Here is a 24,207-nt window from a genome sequence, read left to right as displayed (position 1 = left end):
CATCCATTCCTGTGCTAGGATTGGCTGGTACTGCGTCCTCTCCTGTGCTAAGAATGGCTGGTAATATCTCTTCACCTGTGCTAGGAATGGCTGGTACTGTGCCCTCTCCTGTGCTAAGATTGGCTGGTAATAGCTCTTCACCTGTGGTAGGATTGGCTGGTACTGTGGTAGCTGGTAACATCTCTTACTTTTTCAGTCTCTCCTTTCTCATCTTAACATTTCTATAAAAACAGGTTCCTCCAGATAGCGCTGGTACCTGCTTTCATTGATCCCTTTATCCCCTCGTAGAGACCTATTGTTTACAATTTCTAGCTAGAACCATCACATTTGGCATAAAAATGTAAATGATGACCCAAAACAGTGCAGTGCATTTCATACAAATAGCATTCATTTACCTTGTTATTCTTTCTTTCATCCTTCTTCTTCTCTTAGACTTTTTCTACTCCTTGAATTTTTTAGTTACAACCATCAAACTTGGTAGAGCTAAACAACTGATGACCCACCATTTCGTGCTGATACAGACAGTTTATCTAACCCTGCTACAATTTTGTTTCATCCTTCCACCCCTATCAAGAATAATTGATTTTGATAGATTACCATTTAAAATTCAGAGTAGAGCCATCAAATTTGATATAAAAATTCATCAGCCGATGGAAAGGATGTAACCACACTTCAAGCTCAGTAATAAGAACATGGATATGCAATATTGATTATTAGAGCTGGTACTAGTGAATAATAGGATTTTGTGTGAGGGCAGGCCTTCAGAAAATCACTGAAGTGAATGCAAAACTGTAGAAAGATGAAACAGTCCAGAGAGAGGTTGAACTTTTGGGCTGCCTCTTGGTGAAGATTCAAAAAAAGAGTTTAGGAATCATGGAGATCCAAAGTTGAGTTGTTGCATGACTCAATTAAATGAACGTTTACATGCAGAATACTTCACAGGATGGTATTCTGTATATTTCCAGATGACTTTACAATAAACAATTCCTCAGACCACAAAATTGCCAGGGATTGAGTTTCTTTATTGTTATTTTCAGAATCATGTGTCTGTGGGTTAGCTTAGAGTTACAGTTAGTTGAGAGTTAGATTTGTAAGAAACGATCAATAAGGTAAAAAGAGAGAATCAGTAAAATTGAGAGCATCAATACACAAGTTAAACTAGAAAAAAAGTATTAAAAGTACTAAAAATAAAAATCGGCATACCACCACTTCAGAGTACATAGCATTTTTTAGAAATCCATGTTTTGTGGTAACAGGTTTAAGCAAAGTAGACTAGTAATAGGTGGGATATGCAGAGTAATTGAACCCCTTAAACTCCAAAGGATCCGTATGTAGGCCCACGCTTCAATTCCTCACTCTCATAAGTGCACAACTTATTATTTTTATAGTAGCTACTATATAAACCAAAGTAGTTACTGAATAATAGGTCCTAAGATTAATAAGTGAATTATAAGCCGAAGGTTTAAAGGGTTCAAGGAAACTTGACTTTAAAGCCTTCACATTTCAGAACATGTGCATTCCCCCATATCTTCAAGCTAGGCTTACTTTTGTGAGCGTTTGTCTAGTGTTTGTCATTCGGAGGAGACTTGGTCTGGTTGTTTGGAGGGAGTGGTTTGCCAAGGTGCTGCCCCGTGGTGAGGCCGTAGGGTTGAGAGGCATATGTTTCTTTCACCTCAGGCCGTAGTCTGGCCCCTGCCTGGACACTGAGGTCAAAAAGCTTAGAAGAAGCGAAGGACAGTGGCTGCTCCTCCAGCAGACCATTCAGTCTGGCCTGCCATGCCTCCAACATGGCTTTTCTCTCAGAGGGAGAAGCGTGTGCAGGACCCCAAAAGATCTGAGGAGCCAGAACCTGAAAACCACAGAAGTGCAGAACACCGTTCTGCGCCAGGGCACAAACAGTTTGTTATTTTGTCCCTCATTTTTTTAAATAAAGAAATAATTACTTTAATATAAAATAGGTCATCTGTAACCTGTAAGGGCCATAGTAGAACATTGACATCTCCGTTGATGCCATCAGGTTGGAACTTAGTTTCCGGTGCTCCAGTAGTGAATGACAGGACAGCCTTTTTATCCTACAGAGTGAATCAAGCATAATTTGCTTTAAACTCTTTTTGTATACTTACTTTATGATTATTTTTAAGGCTAATCTCTTTAATATAATACATAATACTGATGTTCAGGCAGACACATGGACCAGGGACCTTAACATTTCAGACCTTGCACAAGCCATTGTCATACGTGTTCTGCAGAGTGTAGGCAAATCCTCGAGTTAGCACTCGCTCCATCCAGCCTTTCACTATAGCAGGGTAAGAGAACCAGTAGAGTGGGAACTGCATAAAACATTCAGAATATTTTAATAAATTTTCTAATGGCAGACTGCATTTATTAGTATTATTATTATTCTCATACCAGTAAGATGGATAAAATACATACATATTGTACATGAGGAAGTTAGATTTTACACACATTTTCTAAGCCATTTCTCCCTCAGGGTCACAGAGGGATGCTGGAGCCTATCCCAGGTCACCAGTGGCAAGGACAATTTAGCATGTCCAATTGGCCTGACTGTATGTCATTGGACTGCAGGAGGAAACTGGAGTAAACCCATACAAACAGAACATGCAAACTCCACACAGAAAGGTCACCTCTGATCACCCAGGCAAGGAATCCAGCCCAGCCCTTCTTGCTGTGAGGCGACAGCACTACCCACTGCGCCACCGTGCTGTTTCTTAGATGTTACAGCATGAGTTAATTAAAAAGAATGAGAATGGGAAATTTTAAAAATCAAACCTGAAAGATGATCAGATCAGCCTGCGCCACCTTGAGGTGCTCTTCTTTGATGTCATCACTCAGTCGATCTTCCTTGTAGGCAGTAAAGGTCTCTTCAGCATAGAGAAAGTGTTCAGGGTTCTTCAGTTTACCTGGACATGCAAAACATAGAGCATAAACAGGACTATATAGGACCAGAAATTTCCATATCACATTTTTTAATATTATTTTTGATATGGGTTCATCTATAACAGCCACAGGGCCTGGTAAGCTAAGTCATGTATTTCCGTGACATTATTTAATTCAAGCAAAAATGCACAACTTCAAAACTGTGCTCCAGATAGGCAGGATAGGAACTGAGTTGTTGGATATTTATATCTATATCATCAAATAAAATATGCTAAACCAAAGTATAATTAAAATGTTATTAAAATATTCTTAAAAATCCAACTGTAATCAAAAACTGCTGGCTGATGGATCTGCAAAACAGGCTGCATTTCATGGCTGCTGTGAAAAAGGGCTAAATATTTAATGCAGAAATGAATCATTTACATGTGCGTTAGAAAAGCATGAGCACTATGTAAAACCTTAATTTTGTAATAATAAATTAGAAAGTAGACTGAAAGATTACATTTTAAAGGCAAACAGTCCACATTCCTTCAATCATGTATTCCACTGTGGGAAATTATAAACAGGAAACCAATTGATTTCAAATGAAATAATAATTAAGTGTTGTATTTATACCCATTTAATATTTAAGCAAAGTTCACACACACATTTTCTAAACTGCTTATCCTTCTGGGTCATGGGGGAAGCTGGAGCTTATCCCAGCAGTCATTGAACAGAAGGCAGGATACACCCTGGACAGGTTGCCAGTCCATTGCAGGGCAGAGAGACAGACATATACCCTCACACCTAGGGGTAATTTGGTGTGTCCAATTTGGCCTGGCTGCATGTCTGTGGACTGTGGGATGAAACCGGAGCAGACACAGGGAGAACATGGAACAGGAAACCAAACCCAGGCCCTTATTGCTGGGAGGACGACAGTGTTACCCACTGTGCCACTGCAGCACATTTCAGTTCAGTTATTGTGTAAAAATGTACACTTGATATTTGTCATTTAGTACCAATAATACAAACTTTCACAACATCATAACAAAAAAGGATTTTGGCCACAGAGTTGAAAATTTGCGTGATTGCACAAATTAGACAGATGATTATAGGTGATTTTTTACTTCATGCACACACATGACCTAACCTGCCATACCCTAGGCTACAGGTTCCCAACCCTAGTCCAAACCCATCTCTGGGTTTGTTGCCAAAAAGCTCTGTTTTGTTCTCATTTGACCATAGAACACAGTCCTACTGAAAGCTCAAGTAAGATCTGGGAAACCGTAGGTGTTGGAGTTAAAACCAAGTAGCAAATGTTGCTATGCTGCACTTGTCTATGGATAATATTTGCTCTTGTTGAAATACGTTTCCTTTCACTGGTCGTGGTCAGTCACATACACAGCATAAAAATACTGCCCTTAAATTTACTGACGCCACCGTACAGACCTTTGATATCTGCCTCTGTTGCAACAGCATGGAAGCCCATGGCATAGAGGTCAGATACAATGACTTTACATCCCCGTGCAGTGAGCGTCTGCACAGCCACATCCTTTGCAGCAGCATTAAACGAGGTTGGACTGTGATGGGCATAGACGATCAGCACGGTCTTCGGCGCTGCAACATAAGAAGCAAAAGGAGATCATCCACAGAGATAGGAAAGCACTTTGAGTTTGCAGCAGCAAACAGAGTTATGAGTGCAGCCATATTCAAACCAGTCGACCTCTTATTAACGTTACATATTTTACATTTTGTGTGTTTGCTGATGTGAGCGCTGTAAAGCCTATTAATTGAATGCTTGAGGAAAACCATTCATTCTGAACTGAAACACAGAAATATTTCAGTGCAAACAGAAACTAAAGAAAATGAAACAAACAACAACAACAAAAAAACACTCACTAGATTTCCAAATACACTTTTATAATGTTCAAGCTAGTCGTTATTCCTATTAAAGGTGCAACACTACCAGGCACACTTAACAGCATTTGCAAGGAGACAAGATCCAAAGGCTTAATGCTTAAATGTGATATAAATTTGCTTTAAGACAAAAACAAATAGTGACTGTTATTCCTATGCATGAAATCATCAAAAAATATATGGTTTTACAGCATCAACGAGGCCAGCGTATGTTTATGTTCTTCAGTTGAACTGGAACTGCACCTCAGGTCGCTCCTCATAAAACTGCTTAAGAAAATGATCAAGTGTTCATAGCTGCATTGAGTCAACCAGTGCCTAATTTCTAAAATAATCTAAAAAAAGACACAGTTTTTGGTTGCATACATGTTATTCCACAGTTCTGATGTCCCCATTTTTGTTTTAAAATGTAGAAAATAGTACAAAGAACTAAAACTCTTCTAGGATGTGCCCAAACTTTGACTGGTACCATCAATTCTTCCATTTCTATTTGTTGCTGGAGGAGGAAGCACCAAACAAGCATCTTACTGGCCATCAACATGGTTTTCCTACATTCCGGCTGCAGGAAAGTCCTAGAATGTTTTGAGAATATCAGGATAATGCACTTTTAAACAGCCACGTCTTGAAGACGGCAATGAAACTTTGAAATTCAAGTGAAATCAGCTTGAGGTGGTGTGTTGTAGAGCTGTACTTTGCCTGTCTGGGTTATAGGTAATAGTGGTTTTCATTCCAACAAAGCAGGACAGGATACTCTTGATTTAACCAATGGAATGCTCTTTCTTAGCAACTCACACTTACAGCACAAGGTGCTAATGCTTAGTGGTTAGCCAAAGGACTAGAAACATAGAGGAGCCATCAGAGGGAACTACTGCTGGCAACCACAGCAGGCTCCTTGGACATTTGCATAAGCTGCAACCATGCAGGGCCCAGGGTCGCCACAATTTTACCTCTAAAAAACGATACAGATTTTCCAGTTATTATGAAATATAGCGCTTAAAAATGACTCTAATCTGAAAAGAGAAAATACAGGAAAGAAAAAAGAAAAAGAGACAGCTGTGAGAAAAGCATAAAAGAGCGGTTTACCATGTATATAAATGAACTATAACTTTTGCACTGTAAATAAATAAAAAAAGTAATTGATAATCAGTAATTTTCCAAGGGTGCCCACAACTGTAGGCCCATTCAAATCAAAACAAAAATCACACCCTGCTGCTAAAGCAAATGTTATCTGAGTTGCTTTGTAATCTTACCCATTTCCTAGTATGTCAGGCTGAGAGGGTCCCCCTCCTTATTAAGCAGTCTTTCCACAGCAGAGAAAAGGAGTAAAACGCTTTGAGAAGAGTTTCTTGCCTTGACGTGGCTGAGAAGCACTGGTTGGTTTCACCTGCCTCTTAAGTCACTGGACGGCACTGAATGCACGGCTGCAAGCCTCTGGAATGGGACTCGCTCACATCAACCTTTAACACACTTTTCCACCTGCTTTGGCTGCACCCTTAACTTCTGGCACATGCAACACATCTGGTTACTTTACAGAAACAAATAAAGAGACTGAACCATGTGTGTACTCAACAACAGTGGTCAACACCCAGGCGAAACTTGGTCTTAGTCCATGCAATTAAAGCACATGACCAAAGGGTGGAGCTGGATTTTATCCAGGGCCTGTGTTCATTTTCTGTTAAAGGGGAATTCCACCATTTTAAAAAAAGGATATGCAAAATTAGACAAATGTAAAGTAATTCAGAGTAGTCTGATGTAAAATGTGGCATTTTGGAGAAACAGAATTGTTCACAGTGGCATAAAAGTCCCAAGTGTTTAATGCCTCTTAAAGTGTCCCTGCAGAAAACAGTTACACAAAATAGTTACGAAAGTTTGGAGAGAGAAAAAAATACAGTGCATGCAGGGTAGAGAGATACATGCATTGTAAGGCAAAATAATACATAAAGAATGCCTTATTTTAGATTTACCACTAGTTACCATTCTCCATTCTCAACATTATATAAAAACTCAGAAGACACATGCAGGTTCACAGGTCATTTTGTATAGTAAATAAATGGGCTACATAGAGATTGGGACCAATGGGTCCTATCACCACCATTGTAAAGAAGACTGGGTAAGCTTCTCTTACATTACCATTTTGTCAAACCACTCTGATCTAGCTAATGTTTCCCTTTGATAATGTATTTATTGTACATCAGAAGAGCAGAACGTTTAGGTGATTCTGCAATTCTGTTGTAAATTATTTGCTTTTTACAAATGCTTTTCACTGCACCTGCAACCATATAGAATATTTCTCTATAATGCTGGTCCAAGTGGATCTAGTCCTCATTTCTACATTTTTCAAATGTTTGCAAGTTTGGACCGTGACTTTAGCATGTGGTGGTAGTATGAGGGGAGACTTGTTGGCTGGAGTTCTGGGCAGCTTCTGCTTAGAAGTAGGAGGCCGGACTCTCTTTTTAACTGTGGTAGGACTGAGGAATGAGCGAGGAGATGGAGTGGTGGTGAGGACTGCATAAACTTCGTCATGAGAAATGGATCGCAGCAATGGGAAATTATAGGGTGTTAGACTGGATGGAAGAAAGGTTCCTGATATGGCCTCAGAACTAAAACTAAAATCCGACCTGACACCTCTGACTTTTAAATGATGCAGCATGTTTTTCCTTTTCTACTAAATAAAGTCATGATCTGGTGCGATTCAGGAAGTGAAAGCAAAAATGTAGAAAGAGAAAAGAGCCTAGAGAGCTTGGGCTGCACTTAAAAGAAGCTTCTGCTTTGGCCTAGAGCAGTGGTTGCAACTCAAATGCTAATAAGAGGCATTTTGTCAAGTTTCAACAAAAGTCTTACCACTTTGGGAGCCACAACATTTTATGTCCATTGTATTGAAGTGACGGCACGGTGGCGTGGTGGGTAGCGCTGTCGCCTCACAGCGAGTAGGGCCTGGGTTCGATTCCCTGGCCGGGCGACCGGGGTCCTCTCTGTGTGGAGTTTGCATGTTCTCCCCGTGTCTGCGTGGGTTTCCTCCGGGTTCTCTGGTTTCCTCCCACAGTCCAAAGACATGCAGTCAGGCCAATTGGATGTGCTAAATTGCCCCTAGGTGTGAGTGGCTGGCTGTCTGTGTCTGTCTGTCTGCCCTGCGATGGACTGGCGACCCATCCAGGGTGTATCCTTCCGCCCGAAGACTGTTGGGATAGGCTCCAGCACCCCCCCGCGACCCTGATGGAGAAGCGGCTTAGAAAATGGATGGATGGATGTATTGAAGTAACAGTTCACCATCTTGGCTGTAAATATAAAAACAGACTTACTTTGCTTTGCTTCAAGCTTTAACTCAGGTATAGCCACCTTTCCTGCATCTATGGCAAGAAACCTTTTCGCAAACTAGAAAAAAGAATTTTCTTGTAAAATGTCTCAATGTCCCAGCTTTTTGAATTCTCCCGTATCACCTTAAATGATGCCTGAGGTGCCAGAATATAACTAATGTAGCTACTGCAGCTCTCATGTATTCAGTCAAGTTTGCTGATGGTGGAGCAGAGAGGCACTGACATCTCAGGGAGCCTTCATGTCTCTGTTACCTTCTGGTTTCTTCCTTTTAGTAAAGGCCTGTATTAGCTAGACCTGCCAGAGTCTCTGCTACTCTGTCAATACTGTAATCTGTGATCAGTCACTCATTACAGAACTAACTCTGTGTGTTTTCCTTTCTTTGCTGAGTTGAACAGCTGCCCATTCTGTGCTTCTGATGCTGTTGCCTCTTCTGCCTTGATCAGGTACCCACTGCTCACCAGCCACCTGGACTGGCTTGACCACCATTAAGCTTCACATTGTACAACGCTGTGCATTCCTCACCTTTATGAACTAACTCTCCTGGCTGCTGCTTCATAAACTAAAACTAATTATATTAACCTTTGCTCCACCCGTTTTCCCCGTTTTGTACTACAATAATTTATACTAACACTGTTTGCTGTCCGGTGTCAACCAGAGGTGGATGGGTTCCCCTTTTCAGTCTTGGCTCCTCTCAAGGTTTCTTCCTCTTGCTCTTAGGGAGTTTTTCCATGCTACTGTCGCCGCTGGCTTGCTGCTCATGGAGGCTTGGACGCAGATTTTTCTGTAAAGCTTTATGACAACACCTGTTGTAAAAAGTGCTATATAAATAAACTTTGCTTGCTTGCTAACCCTTGCACCATTTAAGGTGGAACATGAAAATTAGAACGAGAAGCTGACTTCAGTTTCATGACTTCATAGTGTTTTACAGTTTCTTTTTGCAGATTAAACGTATCATGAAACCAACTAGAGTGATTATAAATGCAAATAAGTCCATCCGTCTCTAAATTATCAACATTCGTCTTAAAATCTTCTCTTTGATATTTTGTTAGATGCTAACTAGGCAAGATTGTTGTCTGTGTTGTGTGAACAGCAGTTTGGGCGCCAACCTTCAGGGTTAAAGGATGAACTGGGCAGTCGTTGGCTGGAGGTTAGGGATCCAGCCTCGTGACTAGAAGGTCGCTGGCTTGATCCCCAGAGCTGACAGCACATGACTGAGGTGTCCTTGAGCAAGACACCTAACCCCCAACTGCTCCCCGGACGCTGCGGATTGGGCTGCCCACCGCTCCGGGCAAGTGTGCTCACTGCCCCCTAGTGTGTGTATGCTCACTAGTGTGTATGTGGTGTTTCACTTCACGGATGGGTTAAATGCGGAGGTGAAATTTCCCCGTTGTGGGACTAATAAGGGTATCTTAATCTTAATTAGCAGTTATACATTAACTTCAGCATTTACAACCATCTATACTTGATTGTGTTGAACGATCAGCAGAGCTTTATTTTACTGCAAAGGAAGATTTCTTTTATTTTTACCTAGATATCTAATTCTGCTGTAGAACTGCAACAGGGCAGGAAAAAAGTCGCATGTTGCCGACCCTAGCCTACAGGGTGAAAACTCCTGCGTGCTGATAATCAGTGGAGGATAGGAATCATAGAAATCAAGCAAAACATGGCCTTTCTGTATTTATTACATAACTCCAATAAATTAAACTTTGCATACATAACACTTCACAGTATGGTGTTTAACTGACAGTTTATAAGAAGACTTTACAATAAGCAATGACTTAATACACAGATACATTTTGGGGCAGGCAAGGCTTTATGGAAGAATTATGTCAATGTTACTTTTAATAGTTTTGTAATCTTAAACATCTTCAACGATTAAAGAATTGACAGTTAGAGCTATTGAAAACATACAGATCTGCCACAAAGGTTGAAATATTGTAGATACAGAAAGAGGTTAAACTTAGATTTGAGTGCATGTAAATCTGGATTTACATTTAAGTACACTTGGATACGTCATCACATTTCAGCATTAGTGCAAAGAGCCATTTCATAATGACTCAGCGATAAACTCAAACTTCAGGCTTGATTCGGTTGTTAGGCATCCTTTTGTGAGGGTGCCTCTAATGGTTGTCATGTGGAGAAGCCTTCATCTGGTTGTTTGGAGGGAGCGGTTTACCAAGGTGCTGCCCTGTGGTGAGGCCGTAGGGTTGAGAGGCATACGCCTCTTTCATATCTGAACACAGTCGGAACCCTCCCTGGACGCTGAGGTCAAAGAGCTTAGTGGGAGCAAACGACAGAGGCTGTTCATCCAGCATTCCTTTCAGTCTGGCCTGCCATGCCTCTAGCATAGCTGTTCTCTCAGAGGGCGGTGCATCTGCAACACACCAGAAGATCTGCGGGGCCAGAACCTGAAAACCACAGAAGCGCAGAACTCCGTTCTGCATCAAGACACAGATGTTTTTTTTTTTAAGTTGTTTTGGCAACTAATAGATCAGAAATTTCCTCAACACAAAATAGTTCGTTTCACCTGTAGGGGCCATAGCATAACATTGATGTCTCCATTGAGGCCATCAGGGAGGTACATAGACTCCATTCCTCCAGTAGTGAATGACAGCACAGCCTTTTTATCCTACAGAGCAAAATGGGCATGAAATTTAAGGTAATCCTGTAAAATACTGCAAAGTGTTGAAGAATATTAAACACAACAAGAACCTTCATATTATTTTAGCTATTTGAGTTTGTTGTCTTTGTTGTCTAAGATACAGAGTTGTAGAGTTTTTAGATATACCTACCCACTTTTGCATAAAAGGTATCATCAGTTAGTATTCATTTCAGCAATGGAATAGGCAAAAAAGGTGACCTTAATGAATGTAATTGGTACAAGGTGTGTCTGTCACCCTGTGCTTTTCATGCACAACTCTTTTGAGAGCTTACAGAGAATGGTGTAAAGCAAACAGCAACTGTCAATCATGCAGATAATCACCACTTATTTACCCAAGTCCATGGGCTGTTGCTATAATTTTCTGGATTGTTATCAAAACTTTGTTAAAAGTTATTATTTTGAGATCATCACTTATCTTATGATATCAAGACAACAACTTGTAATCTTGAGATCATAATATTAGTTGACCGTGGAGTCTCATCCCAGTAGGCCGTGCGTGGTAAACCCCCACCGTTAGGCATCCAGGGGGTGTCCGGATCAGATGCCTGAACCACCTCAACTGGCTCCTCTCAATGCGGAGGAGTAGCGGCTCTACTCTGAGATCCTTCCAGATGACCTAGCTCCTCACCCAATCAAGTAGAGTGTAGCCTGCCACCCTGCAAAGAAAGCTTATTTCCACTTATTTTGTATTCGTGACCTCATTCTTTCAGACTTTACCCTTCCTGGATTGGAGTCTTGCTGTGGTGAAAGGGCTTGTCTTGTCTAGGGATCTCTGAAGCCAAGTCCTCTGGAGCAATATGCTCCTTGTAGGGTCACCCAAGGCAAATAGGTAAAGACCTAGAGTAACTAAATCAAAAAATCCTCCATGACTAAGGGATGCAGGAAATCGTGTACCCAGCCTGGGAAAGGGTTACCAGGACCTACCACTGGAGCCAGACAGCCCACATAACCTGGCCGAGCTCAGCCTGAAAAGGCAACGTGGGGGGACCATGTGGGCCCACCACCCGCAAGGTCCAACAAGGGGGACTGGTGCAGTGCCATACAGGCATAGACCCCTTAGTTAGCATGATATAGTGTGCCCATCTTGTCATGCTGATTTTGGTACAAGCAAGATCAGAATGTCTGAACAGCATATCATCTGAATATCACTGCTGACCAATCTCATCCCTTCACGGCTACAGATAATCTATGCTTGGATGGACACTTTCAGCACAATAATGTACCACATAACAAGGCATGCGTCATCACTAAATGGTGACAGGGTGTCAATCAGATATGGTTCACAAAAAAATGGTTCACAGATCCCAATCCAGCTCAGTATCTGGGGGTTGAGGTGGAAAGGCCTTCTCACAGCAAGATTGTGCAGGTGCCCAATTTGCAGCAAGACAATAATTTCCTCATGGTACAGCACTCTTGCATCTAGCATTTGTGGAATCCATGGGTGAGTTCATGCTAAAAGCCAAAGGAGCAAATTTGTATACTGATAGACATGCTTCCAAATCCTGACCCTGGAGATCCACAGCACTGCACAGTTCCAACTATTTCCTGCCCCAACACTCCTGTTCCAGCTCAACAACTATCATCAAGCAATTCCTCAGCTAAAACAGGTGTGTTGCAGCAGGAAACAGTTGGAAATCTGCAAAGCAGTAAGAAACACTGCTCTATAGAATAGACAGGATACAACACACACTCCAAAAATCCTAATATTTCTTTAACTATCTGACTTTTCTGTTTCATGTTTCAGACCTTAAGAATGCCATTGTCATATATGCTCTCCAGAGTGTAGGCGAACCCTTGAGTTAGCACTCGCTCCATCCAACCTTTCATTATAGCAGGAACAGTAAACCAGTAGAGTGGGAACTGCAAAATACATTACAAATAATTACATTTATTACTTTTCTGACATCACAATACATCCATTATTCTCATAGCAGAAATATATACATTTTTCTTGTTAAACAAAGAGGTGAAATGAGCTGGGCAATATGGCCAAAAATGTTATCATGATAAACAAAATTCATACCATTCTATATCGATACATATTGCGATAAAGGTCAAATCATTATTTCTTTCAAGTTTGAAGGCTGATTTTTGCTCCTGAGTGGTTAATTGCTGTTTTAAACTATCCTCTATTTTCAGAACACAACAAACACTCAACAAACGGTGGAACATTTCACAAATCTGTCATGGCAGAGTGGGAGAAAGTGTCTGGTGAGCTTACAAGCTGGAAAAGCATGGCTGCAGTTTTTGTAATATTCATAATTTAAGAAAGAAAACATTATTTTTAGGAAGAGTGCCCTCTCCTAGTGTCGATTTCCTTGCAGTAGAAAACGCCACCATGGCTGTTGCTAAACGTGGAAGTGTGAGAATGGTGTATTATATTTACAACATAATATAAAATTTATAGAACATTTCTTATCGCTCTATCAAGGAGTGTTATAATGCGATACCTATCATTTTATCGCCCGCTCTAGGTCCAGCATTATTTTTTAGAGTTTCTAAAGTAACATTAGCTGATGCTAAGTTAGGAACATTCTTTCCTTCTCCTTTAACATTGCCATTTTTGAGATACAAGGGTTTTCTTCATGAGAGCAACGATCTAAGGAATGCAGATAACATGAGAGTAAACAAACAGCAATAAGAGCATATATAAAAAGATGGAAAGAACCATCAAAACGTCTAACCTGAAAGATGATGAGATCAGCCTCAGCCACCTTGCGCTGCTCTTCTTTGATGTCATCACTCAGTCTATCCTCCTTCCAGGCAATAAAAGTCTCATCACCGTACAGGAAGTGTTCAGGGTTCTTCAGGTTACCTAGACAGGTATAACAAAGTCGATATTCCGGCTTCATGTTATCATTATTATATTATATATATATATATATATATATATATATATATATATATATATATATATATATATATATATATATATATATTATATTTACTTCTATCATACCAAATTAAATGAAAGGCATTTTTCAGGAAAATCCAAGATGTGACCTGCCTTGCTTTATATTTAGATGTGGAAAACTCCCCAATTGGTTTGATTACTTTGTAACTGGAACAATGGTTTGAAACTGGAACAACTTCACTTTTTTGCAAAGTGGAGCTATTTGGTACTCAAATGACTTATTCCACATATGACATGGAGAGTTATTAAGGTGTTTTTGGGTAACAAGGTTGTATATACCAATGTTAATGTTTAACTTCACACCAAATCAGTTTTAGACATCATGAATAAAGTTTCTTCGTAAGGGTGCAATCTTTCAAACAAAAACAAAAAATGCATTTCAGATTTTTGGCCAGCAGGTGACAATCATTCAATTTGCCTACACAACTGACCTACAGAGAAACGCACAAATGTAGCTTGACAAAATAAGAGACCCAAAAAAAAAAATCACTACAAATGATCTGGATTAACATACAATTCTATAGGGTTTACAGTAAAGGCCCATAACTGCTTAAAACCAACCTCTGTAACACTGGGAAATATCTCAGTAAAGACTGGATCACTATGTATTAATGTCAAATTAGGTTTAATAATTAATTTTCTGTCCCTGAAGGTTATGCTGCATCACAAAATAGTTGTAGAATCATTGGAACCCGTGTGACATTTTTTTCTTTAATAGATCAGTACACTGAATTTTTTATTTTTTTTAAAAACGCTTTTGTTATTTTTGAAGCTTTTGCTGCTGTCTCACTAATCATAGCAGACAAAAGCCATGTTCATATAATCTAGATTTTATGCTCCAACAATGTCACCCATATTGGCCCCAATACAAGATTTTATCATGATAAAGAGTTTTTAGACCACATAAGACAAGTCACTATTGTCAGAACAAAAGCTTTTCTCCAAAATGGCAACTTTACAGGAGAAGGAAAAAACATCCTTTACTTTTAATGTAAGTCAATGGAACCAGACTCCCCTCCCCCTGCCCCCAAGTCATTTTGGGCTGGTTCTTTTAGTCCATTCACCGTACAAGTTACACACAGTGTAAAGGACAACAGGCATTTTCAAATTATGGCAAAAACTGAAAAATGACAAAAAATGAGATATAAGGTTTTCTTCCGACAACAGCCAAGTTCTTTTGCCCAGTAACCAACAAATAAGTTGGCATAGTCTGCTACATATCTGTGCCTTTCACTTGTCTGCAAAACATAACTTGAATAAAAACAGTATAATTAACATTATAGTGTCTATTTTGTAAGTGTGAACAAAACCAAATTAGGAGAAGCATTTGGCCTCTAGTATTCCAGAACTGTTTGGCCTTCTTGGTGATTTATGATGGTATATTAAAAATGGACCATCTCATGTAACAAGACAGCAGTCTGCAATACACCTAGTGTCCAAAAGTTTACATAACACACCATAGTGTCCAAAATGAAAGAGGAGAGTTCTCTGACAAAGTCTTTAATCTGAAAGCAGGATTCTGGTTCTTTGCCAGAGATAATGGGTCTCTGTTTAGGATGTTTTAAGTTCTTATGTATTTTTGGCACCATATGAAAATGTCACCCTTGAGTTTTCACGCAGTCGAAAAGCAGACTTGTTCTCTTTTCCAATCTAAAGCACAATGCTGTACTCTAGCTTGGAAAAAGGGTCACTCTCAGACCCTCCCTCACATTTTCAATAGCGTTAGTCTGTAGTTGCACATTGTGCTCTAGCTTGGAAAGGGTCACTCTCAGACCCTCCCTCACATTTTCAATAGCGTTAGTCTGTAGCACAAAGTCAAGCTCATTATTTAGCCCTCTCTTTGTTGTATCTACATATGCCTTTTAATCTGAAAGGGTGGTCTCATTAATGGATAAAATATCTGAACAATTCTAGTGAGACAGAAGTAGGAAATGCTTATGAGGTCCTGCAGTCTCACGTTACGCCTATATGTTCAAATCCTACATGGTTGTTTTGGTCAGTTTTACAAAAAAATCTGGAGGGATATTTTTCCACATCTCCAAAGTTCAGTCTTGAAATTTGGTTGTATTTCTGTTTCTCTCGATCCAAGCTATCTCAAATACATTCAATGATGTTGAGGTCTGGACTCTGGGCTGGTCAGACCACCAACATCTTGGTTTTAATTATTAACTTCTTTTTCTCAGTAAGGTCTTCTTGACTTTCAGACTTATGAGTTGTGGGACAGAAACTCCTAAAGCCTCTGTTGAAAAATGAATGACTGGAAACTGAATAACAGTGGTCACAGACATGTGCATGGTACTGTATGACTAACGTAAGCTGAGCACATCTTGTACTTGCAAAGATGATGCCCTGCACTGGTTATGGTCATTTCAGTAAACAGCTAATTGCTAGCGCTTGCATTTACTGACACAGAAGTGCACCATCATACAGACTTTTGATATCCGCCGCTGTTGCTGAGGAACGGAAGTTCATGGCATAGAGGTCAGACACAATGACTTTAAAGCCCTGTGCAGTGAGCGTCTGCATAGCCACATCCTTCGCAGCGGCGTTAAATGAACTTGGACTGTGATGGGCATAGATGATCAGCACGGTCTTTAGCGCTGCAATGAAAGAGACACATTGAGATCAGAGATCAGAGATCAGAGATAAGGTACTCCTATGTTTTTGCCCCTCATACTTGCATTCTTTTCCTGCTGATGGTTGTATATGGTTCTATATAGCACCAAAAAAGCTTATTCTACTGTTACAAGCTTGATATCACAACAATATATATTACACACACAATTAATAATGTAGTAATGGGGTGACAGCAAAACCATCAACAGCATAGAAATCATCTATTGAGAAATGACCGTCAAGCAAATGGTTTTACCCCAAAGGTTTTATCCCAAAGGTTTAAACATATTTCATTCTCCTAAAATAGGGGTGCACAACTCCAGTCCTGGAGGGCCAGCATCCAGTACAGTTTGGTGATTTACCTGCTCAAACACACATGATTTTACTCCTCTGTTAATTACCAGGTTTAGTGACTGTGTTTGAGCAGGAAAACTTCCAAGCTATGCTGGAAACTGGCCCTCCAGTACTGGAGCTGCGCACCCCTGTCTCAAATCCTCTACGGTCCGATCGATCACCTGCCATCCACACTGGATAAACCTTCTCAAACCTGTAACTTTGTTCCTCAGACATAACGAGAGATATAGGCCCACCTAAGATGTTCCAAGAAAAAGTGAGTCAATGCAGAAACACTTAGAACCATTTGACCAACCGTGTTTGAACTCAGAGGAATTTGACCTTCCCATGTAACCCATCCGTGCAGTGAAGCACACACACACACACACTTGTGAACACGCTTGCCCTGAACAGTGGGCAGTCATAGTGCCCACTGCCTGGGGAGCAGTTGGGGTACGGTGCCTTGCTTAAGGGCACTTCAGTAATGTCTTGTGGGTTCAGGGGATCAAACCAGCAACCTTCCAGTCACAAGGCTGGTTCCCCAACCCGCAGCCCAGGACTGATTTAGCCTGAAAACAGTTATCTTTTTTGAGCCACAAAACTTTGTGATTCCTTGTGAGCATAAGAAACATAGCTCTGATGTATTTTGGGGAGAAAATTGAGAAATAAAAAGAAACATCCTAGTTAACTTCATAAGACCATATCAGCTGAAGAAACAACACGATTGAGGACAACAAAAAAGGCCAGAGATGGAAGAAAACTGAAAAAAGTGTAAGTGAAATAATCAACTAATCAGGGGACAAACTCATGAAAGCTTTCTTAAGAAAAAACTTGCAAAGTTTCTTAAAACACTGAAAGATTCATAAGAATATTCTTAAATACTAATGACAAGAAAATAAGATCAAGCTTAAGAAACTATTTGAACACTATAAGTTAATAAAAAGAAGTTAAAAAAACACATTTAAGAAGATTTTCTTTTTTAAGACATTTCTATGAATCTGGCCCCCATGAACCCACAATGCTTGATCAATGTTCTACCATTTCCTATTATTCACTAGATCAGTTAGTCAGACAGCATAGTCTGCTGTGGTCTAACGGGCATCACAACTCACTGAAAACTATCGACTCGGATTAGAAAACCTACGTCTGTTTAAAACACAACGAAACCACAGTCAAACACAGCCACGTCTTACCCATTTCTCGGAGCGCCAGGCTGAGAGGTCTCTCTCTGCCGCCCTGTCAGGGTAGAGAACTGGACGGACTCGCTCCTCAGCGACTCGGTTCCGAAGCGCCGGTCGTTGTCTCTGACGTAATGACGTACAGAGCCCGGTTTCCGCTTAAAGGGGCTTACGCTAAGGTGGAAAACAGCAAGAGTGCGGTCTTCGGGCCAACATAGAGTTTATAAAGAAAGGCGGAAACCATAGAGTTTCTCTTTTTGTGAAAACGATATTATATTTTTACTGCACCCGGAATTTTAGCTCATTTTTCTTCTTATTGTAAATAAATAAATATTTTAGTATAAATAAAGCACAACCTACGTCGTTCCCCACAGAATACATCTAATAATACATTCATGTTTGTTTTTCATTTGTGTGCCATCCAGCTGTTTTATACGCTACTTTGACCATTTTATTTCCTTTTTATTAACGTTCCAGTGGGTCTGTGAGCCTAGACAGCAAGCATATGTGGTCCTCTGGCTGAAAAAATAAGTAAATTGGACTGTGAGCGGAAAATGATAAGTGGAATTTGGTCTAAAAGTCTGCTTAACCGCCGCTGGGCCGCTGAGCAAAACACCATGGGACCGCCAAAAGTAGCCCAGTATTCTGTTGCTATCAGGGAAATGCTAAAATTCACCTTAATTTAATTTAATAGAGATTAAAATGTATTTGCATCTCCTGTCCTACACCAGCCCACGTCGTTTATGTAGATTACAATGTCATATATCGAGGTTTAAGATAAGATAAGATAAGATAAGATAAGATAAGATAAGATAAGATAAGATAAGATAAGATAAAATAATCCTTTATTAGTCCCACAGCGGGGAAATTCACAGTATTACAGCAGCAGCAGAGTAACAGGAGTAAGGCACTCATAATAGAAATGGGAAACAGTGTAAACATTATGAACATTATAAATAATAAAAATTAAAGCTAAATTTCTAGACTATTTACAACAAAATAAGGATAATAATAATAATAAAATAAAATAAAATAAGAGTTGCATAGGAATTTGTATTGCACTTAGCATATTGCACAATGAAAAAGGAAAATGTTTGCATTCTGAATGTAAGTGTATATTGTATGTGGTCTACTGTTAGCAATGCTGGTTGTACAGTCTCACAGCAGCAGGAAGGAAGGACCTGCGATAGCGCTCCTTCACACACTTGGGGTGAAGGAGCCGGTCACTAAAGGTGTCCTCATACTTTTGGCCAAATAATGTGCATGATGGTAATTGTGTGATTTTCTGCTGACTTTCACAGTGTTTGACTGTGTCAGTGATAAAAGCAATAAGCTAATGCCTGCCTAAATTAATACCTAGTCTATATAATGCTCAAGATCCTTTTTGAAGAGTTAAGCTTCACAGTATCAACCTAGTAAATCTGGTAAGCCAGATCACTGATCTATTTGAGACATAACAAGTGTTGCAAATGATTTACAATGCTATCTGGGATAGACTAGATCAATTATGGGACGTGGATGTCAATAAAAGCTGGTATTTTTTTTTTCCAGATAAACACATTATGATAGCTTGAACAAACATCACTCCACTTTGTTGCTTTCTACCGATGTAAAAGGACTTTGTAATGGGTTGCTAGACTACTGGCTCTGCATTTGTTTGTGCATGTGCTAATAAGTCAGTGTGCTTATATTTACTGTTCAGAACAGATTAGTCTGGTTTTAATACAAGCTGCACTTTCTATTAGTTAAAAAACAGCTGTACATTGAAAGCCTAACCATGGTTAAACATAGCTGTCTGGTTTTCACCTGTACAGTTTCTGCCCACAGGCTTTGCAATAAGATAATAAGCAACAAAAATGTTTTTTTTTTACAGCCCGTTTTTCTCAGGTTAACCGGTACTGCAGTACTGAAGGTGATGCAAATTCTGGAAGTCATTATCTTATTTTGCCACTAGATGGCAGCAGTATTCATATTTTCGCAATATTGTCAGCTATTGCTTGTATTACTTGGAATTGTGAGATACATTTTAATGTAAGATGTAAAGTCTTAGTAATTTTGACCTGCCACTTAAAAAAATAGTTTTTTGATAGTAACTTCAGTTCAAAAGTAATAAAATACTTACAAATATTTTACATACAATAACAGCTTATTCGATGTGGATGTAAACAAAAAGTATTTTAGAGCTTTCATACAAAATTCAGGCATTCTGTAAACTAGGAGTGAAGTAATGATAAGTAATACACTCATCCACCATCATCCCTTTACATTCATTTTTCTCAAGTTATCTGCCTTTTAGATTTGAGCTCCACTTTTGCAATGAGATAGGTTCTGGATATTAATTTAAATCGAACTTTTTTTTTTCTCGATGCTACAGCTTCCTCAGTCATTTTAGAATCTTGTCTGCTGCCTTCATCATTCTGCACACATTTGACTTGTCTTTACTTTCATTTAAAGCTTCCAAGTGTCCTGCTGTGAAGTTGCACAGGATTACAATGTTATCTGGGATAAACTAGATCAATTATTTGACAATGGATGTCAATAAAAGCTCATATTTTGTCTAAATAAACACTGATTAATGCGTACACAAATCACTGCAAGAATATTCACCAGAATTACAAAACGTTATTGCTATATAACCAAAAAACATTTTCTAAATTTGATGTTCATTTTTGAAAGCTGGTTCTTCAATAGCATTCTTTTTCAAGAGAGCCAACACTAGCTTCTCAAACTCAGTGATGGGTTTTTACCAAAGGGAGGCAGCATAGATTAGTGGAGCTAGTTTACACACCACACTTTTACAGTGTGAAAGTGTTTGGTTTTGGAAAACAGTCATCCTGTCCTCTGCTTATGTGGCCTTGCATTTATCTTTTAAATATCTTACTACTGAAACTCCTGAAAGTATGATCGAGGTAATAGAAGATAGTGGAACCACTGTGATTGGAGGAGGAAATGAAGTGAATTTTGAGGAGAAACATGAACAGCATTCAGGTTATAATCAGCCATAACACAATGACATATTGTACTTGAAATTAGTTCATTTTTTTGCTGTGCTGCTGGCAAATTTCCCACAGCGAGTCAAAACAGCTGTTTCGATTTTCTCATTATTGCTCATAGGGCCCCCTGGTGGCTTGAAACCCCTGGGTACATACTTATAAAATCCATGGGATTGTCCAGGCCGACTCTTAAGTTCCACAGTATTAATGATGGAGCACAGTTTTTTAGGTCTATTTTACCATCTGGATAAAAGACATCATGGTAAAATATAAACCTGTAGCTTTGAATGTAAGTCAGCTATGATATTTTATGTATTACAGACATAACTTCACCAAAGAGCAAGTTACAGATAGAAATCCACTGAGCAAAAGTAAAGAGCAAAAAGACCTAATGCAGCATTTAATATGTTTTAATGTTCAGTTCCTTCTGCCAAATTATAGTTCCTTAACAAGCAGTTTGTTGCTATGTCAGAGCAACGAGCTCTGTTCACTTGCTGCACAGCCGACAGTTTGCTCTCCAGCTCCTTACACTAAATTCCCAAACTGTTGTCACCACAGAGCAGCTTTTATGTTTTTTACTGTGTCAGTTTTATGGCTCAGTCCGATTTGGTCAGACTCTGAAGATCAGACTACAATCGAATGGTGTTTGGTTCATTTCTGGCTGATTCCAGATTGTTTAGCTGTTCTTCTGTCACAGCTGCCGACTGAAAAGCTGTTCAGTGGTGATGACAGTTTGGGAATTTAGTGTAGTCTCATCTTCAGAGTCTGACCAAATCGGCTGTCAGTTAAATGTGATCTTAAAAGTATTCATCTAGAAGAAACTTCATTAACCTATATGTAGAAGACATGACAGTCACAACGGAAAGAAATACGGAATATGTGCATCTAGAATTGTAGGACAAGAACAAGAATGAAGAAGAAAAGAAAATAGGAAAAAGGAAATGTCTTTGAATGTACTGATGTGTCTCTATAAAGCAAAGATCAGAATTTTGATCTTTTTAGTGGCTGTTTATGGATGTCAAAACTGGGCAATAGAAAAGCTGCGAAAAATACTGATGACTTTCAACTTTGGTGTTGGCGAAGACTTTGGATGTCAGACAAATGTATCCCTGACCAGTTCATATCTCATCTCTCTCGTAAAGTCCAGCCAACCAAACTCTCATATTTTGCAATCAGCGCTTAATTGGAAAAGACCAATATGTTTGGAACAGTTAAAGGTAAAAGAGTTGGAGAACAGTCACCAACAAGATGGATACAATCAGACTAGTCATGAACCAGCCATTAAGAAATCTGAAGACCCAAACAGTAGACTGGATATTCTGGACCAACATTATTCATATGGTTGTCAGTGGTCATAATAAAATTGTGTCAGCTTTTTATTGAGTTTAACTAAAGAAACCAGAGTAAAATCAGTACTAATGTCATTCACTTATGTTTCACTTAAAATTGTGACCACTGACTTATTGACCACTGACATTCGAGTTTGAGTAATGACAGCAATGATGTGTATGAGAGGTGGTGTGAGGGAGGAACAGTAAAATGCTGTACAACATTTTCTTTAGAAGGAAATGTGCTTGATAACTCAACTGTGCTTGATAAAGCAATATATTGCAACATGTGACTGTGGTCTTAAATTTGAGATTCAGGTTTGTGCATTACTTTTTAAATGTTTATTAGTCACTCCATACATCATTAAGTACTCACTCCATAACAACCTTAATCAAGGAATTGTATGTGATTTTGGAAACTGGGTGGCTGAGTACTGATGTTGAAGCAATAATAAGGCCTAGGCCAAATTGGATAAAACATTAAGTGTAATTTTACTTTAACATCTTCATGTATCCTTATATTTTTTCCTTAATTGGTGAATTTTCTCTTAAGTACTTTCTCAAGCTACAAAGCTGGAAGCCAACACTTTAACTCAGTTGTGGTCAGTAAAGAAGTAAATGTTACTGTACTTAAGTATTTTTTCATGCATCTGTACTTTACTGAAGGTTTTCCATTTTGGACGACTTTTTACTTTCACTCCACTACATTTTAATCAAATATCTTACTTTTTATTCCATTACATTTTCTGAAATCTGTCGTTCCTTTTGGTTTATGCATAAAAACATAGAAGAAGTGCAAAGCAAGAACACCAATCAGGGCACAGCGGTCACTTTGTTCTGAGCTTGTTTTGACCTGTTGGTCTGAGTTTAAAGCCAGTTTTTATTAAACTTAAACTTGTAACTAAGTTGCAAATAAATCTTAAACTGAAACTTTGCTTGTTAGTAAAAAGTGATTTCAGAGCCATTCGGTTCTCCCTGATGGAAACTGTTTGCCTTCAGTGTTTTGTGCTTATGATCATTTTAATAGACGTCAGTGTCACTAATTAATGACGTTCTATTAAAAGACTGTTTTTTAAGAGAGACACTGGAGGATTTCATAAAATGAATTCATAAAGCGAGTCTTGTTTCAAAAATGATAACAGGACATCAGAGCCATAATTAATCTTTTAGTACTTTTACTTTTGATATTTAAGTACATTTGAAAATACTTTTGTATTTTTATATTTCAAGTGGAGGTCTAAAAGGGAGGGACTTCTACTTTTATTGCACTAATATTTTACCTTGGGTATTTCTACTTTAACTCAACTACATGATTTGTGTACTTTTTCCACCACTGCTTTAACTACGGTTTGGAGTGTAAACTATGAAAAATAGCCACAGACAATTATTCCTCCCTAACCATAAATATAGTTTCTATCATCTCGAACCGGTCTGCCCATTTTCCTTGGACCTCTCACATCAACAAGACATTTTTGTCCACACAACTGCCGCTCACTGGATATTTCCTCTTTTTCGGACCGTTCTCTGTAAACCCTAGAGATGGTTGTGTGTGAAAATCCCAGTAGATCAGCAGTTTCTGAAATACTCAGACCAGCCTGTCTGGCACCAACAACCACGCCACGTTCAAAGTCACTTAAATCCCCTTTCTTCCCCATTCTGATGCTCAGTCTGCACTTCAGAGTGTCAGTCACTGCTTATATAGACGCTGCATGTGGCCCCCCCCTCCACCATGCCTGTGCATGCTCTCACTCTGTCAAGCTCCCTGTCTTTATTGAACAGCTTCAGAAAAAGCAAATGCAATGGTGGATAAACAACCACCATCGAGAAGTTATTTGATCTACGCTACATGGAGAAAAGTATTGGGACAACAACACATCAAAACTAACAAAAACAATGGGGGGAAATAAAAAAAGCTTTATAGTTGAACATGACACCACAGATGTTCCCATAACTATCTGGTTGCAGAATTGCTTTGATTTCTAGCTGATAACAGAGAAGCTTATCTTGTCAGTGTTACCAAGCATGTTGCCCAATACAAACCAAGGGTCAGTTCTATGAATTTCAATGCACTTAAATA

At 39.2% G+C, this 24,207-nt stretch overlaps 2 protein-coding genes across 3 annotated transcripts; both read right to left on the bottom strand.

The window, feature by feature from the left end:
- Positions 1-1,001: 1,001 nt before the first annotated feature.
- Positions 1,002-6,391, bottom strand: LOC108412776 (ribosyldihydronicotinamide dehydrogenase [quinone]-like). Its single transcript, XM_017684980.1, has 6 exons — positions 6,042-6,391; positions 4,327-4,494; positions 2,791-2,921; positions 2,217-2,330; positions 1,971-2,072; positions 1,002-1,879 (listed from the first exon to the last, which is right to left on the bottom strand). Exons 1-6 carry the CDS (start codon positions 6,043-6,045, stop codon positions 1,562-1,564), a joined length of 837 nt encoding a protein of 278 aa, XP_017540469.1. The 5' UTR covers positions 6,046-6,391; the 3' UTR covers positions 1,002-1,561.
- A 3,576-nt stretch (positions 6,392-9,967) lies between these two features.
- LOC108412782 (NAD(P)H dehydrogenase [quinone] 1-like) lies at positions 9,968-17,950 on the bottom strand. Of its 2 annotated transcripts, XM_017684986.2 has the most exons (6): positions 17,825-17,950; positions 16,115-16,282; positions 13,453-13,583; positions 12,515-12,628; positions 10,634-10,735; positions 9,968-10,544 (listed from the first exon to the last, which is right to left on the bottom strand). In XM_017684986.2, the coding sequence occupies exons 1-6, from the start codon at positions 17,826-17,828 to the stop codon at positions 10,227-10,229; spliced, it is 837 nt and encodes a 278-aa protein (XP_017540475.1). In that variant the 5' UTR covers positions 17,829-17,950; the 3' UTR covers positions 9,968-10,226. The 2 variants fall into 2 exon arrangements, with proteins under 2 accessions (XP_017540475.1, XP_037401407.1); XM_037545510.1 differs by lacking the exon at positions 12,515-12,628.
- Positions 17,951-24,207: the final 6,257 nt, after the last annotated feature.

Source organism: Pygocentrus nattereri, chromosome 15 (assembly GCF_015220715.1).
Source record: "Pygocentrus nattereri isolate fPygNat1 chromosome 15, fPygNat1.pri, whole genome shotgun sequence".
Classification (NCBI taxonomy): Eukaryota; Metazoa; Chordata; class Actinopteri; order Characiformes; family Serrasalmidae; genus Pygocentrus; species Pygocentrus nattereri.
The sequence above is the reverse complement of the archived record's forward strand: the minus strand, read 5'-3'. Positions and strand labels throughout refer to the sequence as shown.

Coding starts and splice junctions, on each gene's coding strand:
- LOC108412782 (XM_017684986.2), bottom strand. Junction 13,584..16,114: donor AACAGCGGCGGATATCAAAA/GTCTGTATGATG, acceptor ATACCTGTCTAG/GTAACCTGAAGAACCCTGAA. Junction 10,545..10,633: donor TTATGCTATGGCCCCTACAG/GTGAAACGAACT, acceptor GTCTTGATGCAG/AACGGAGTTCTGCGCTTCTG.
- LOC108412776 (XM_017684980.1), bottom strand. Junction 2,073..2,216: donor ATGACAATGGCTTGTGCAAG/GTCTGAAATGTT, acceptor TTCACTCTGTAG/GATAAAAAGGCTGTCCTGTC. Junction 1,880..1,970: donor TTCTACTATGGCCCTTACAG/GTTACAGATGAC, acceptor GCCCTGGCGCAG/AACGGTGTTCTGCACTTCTG.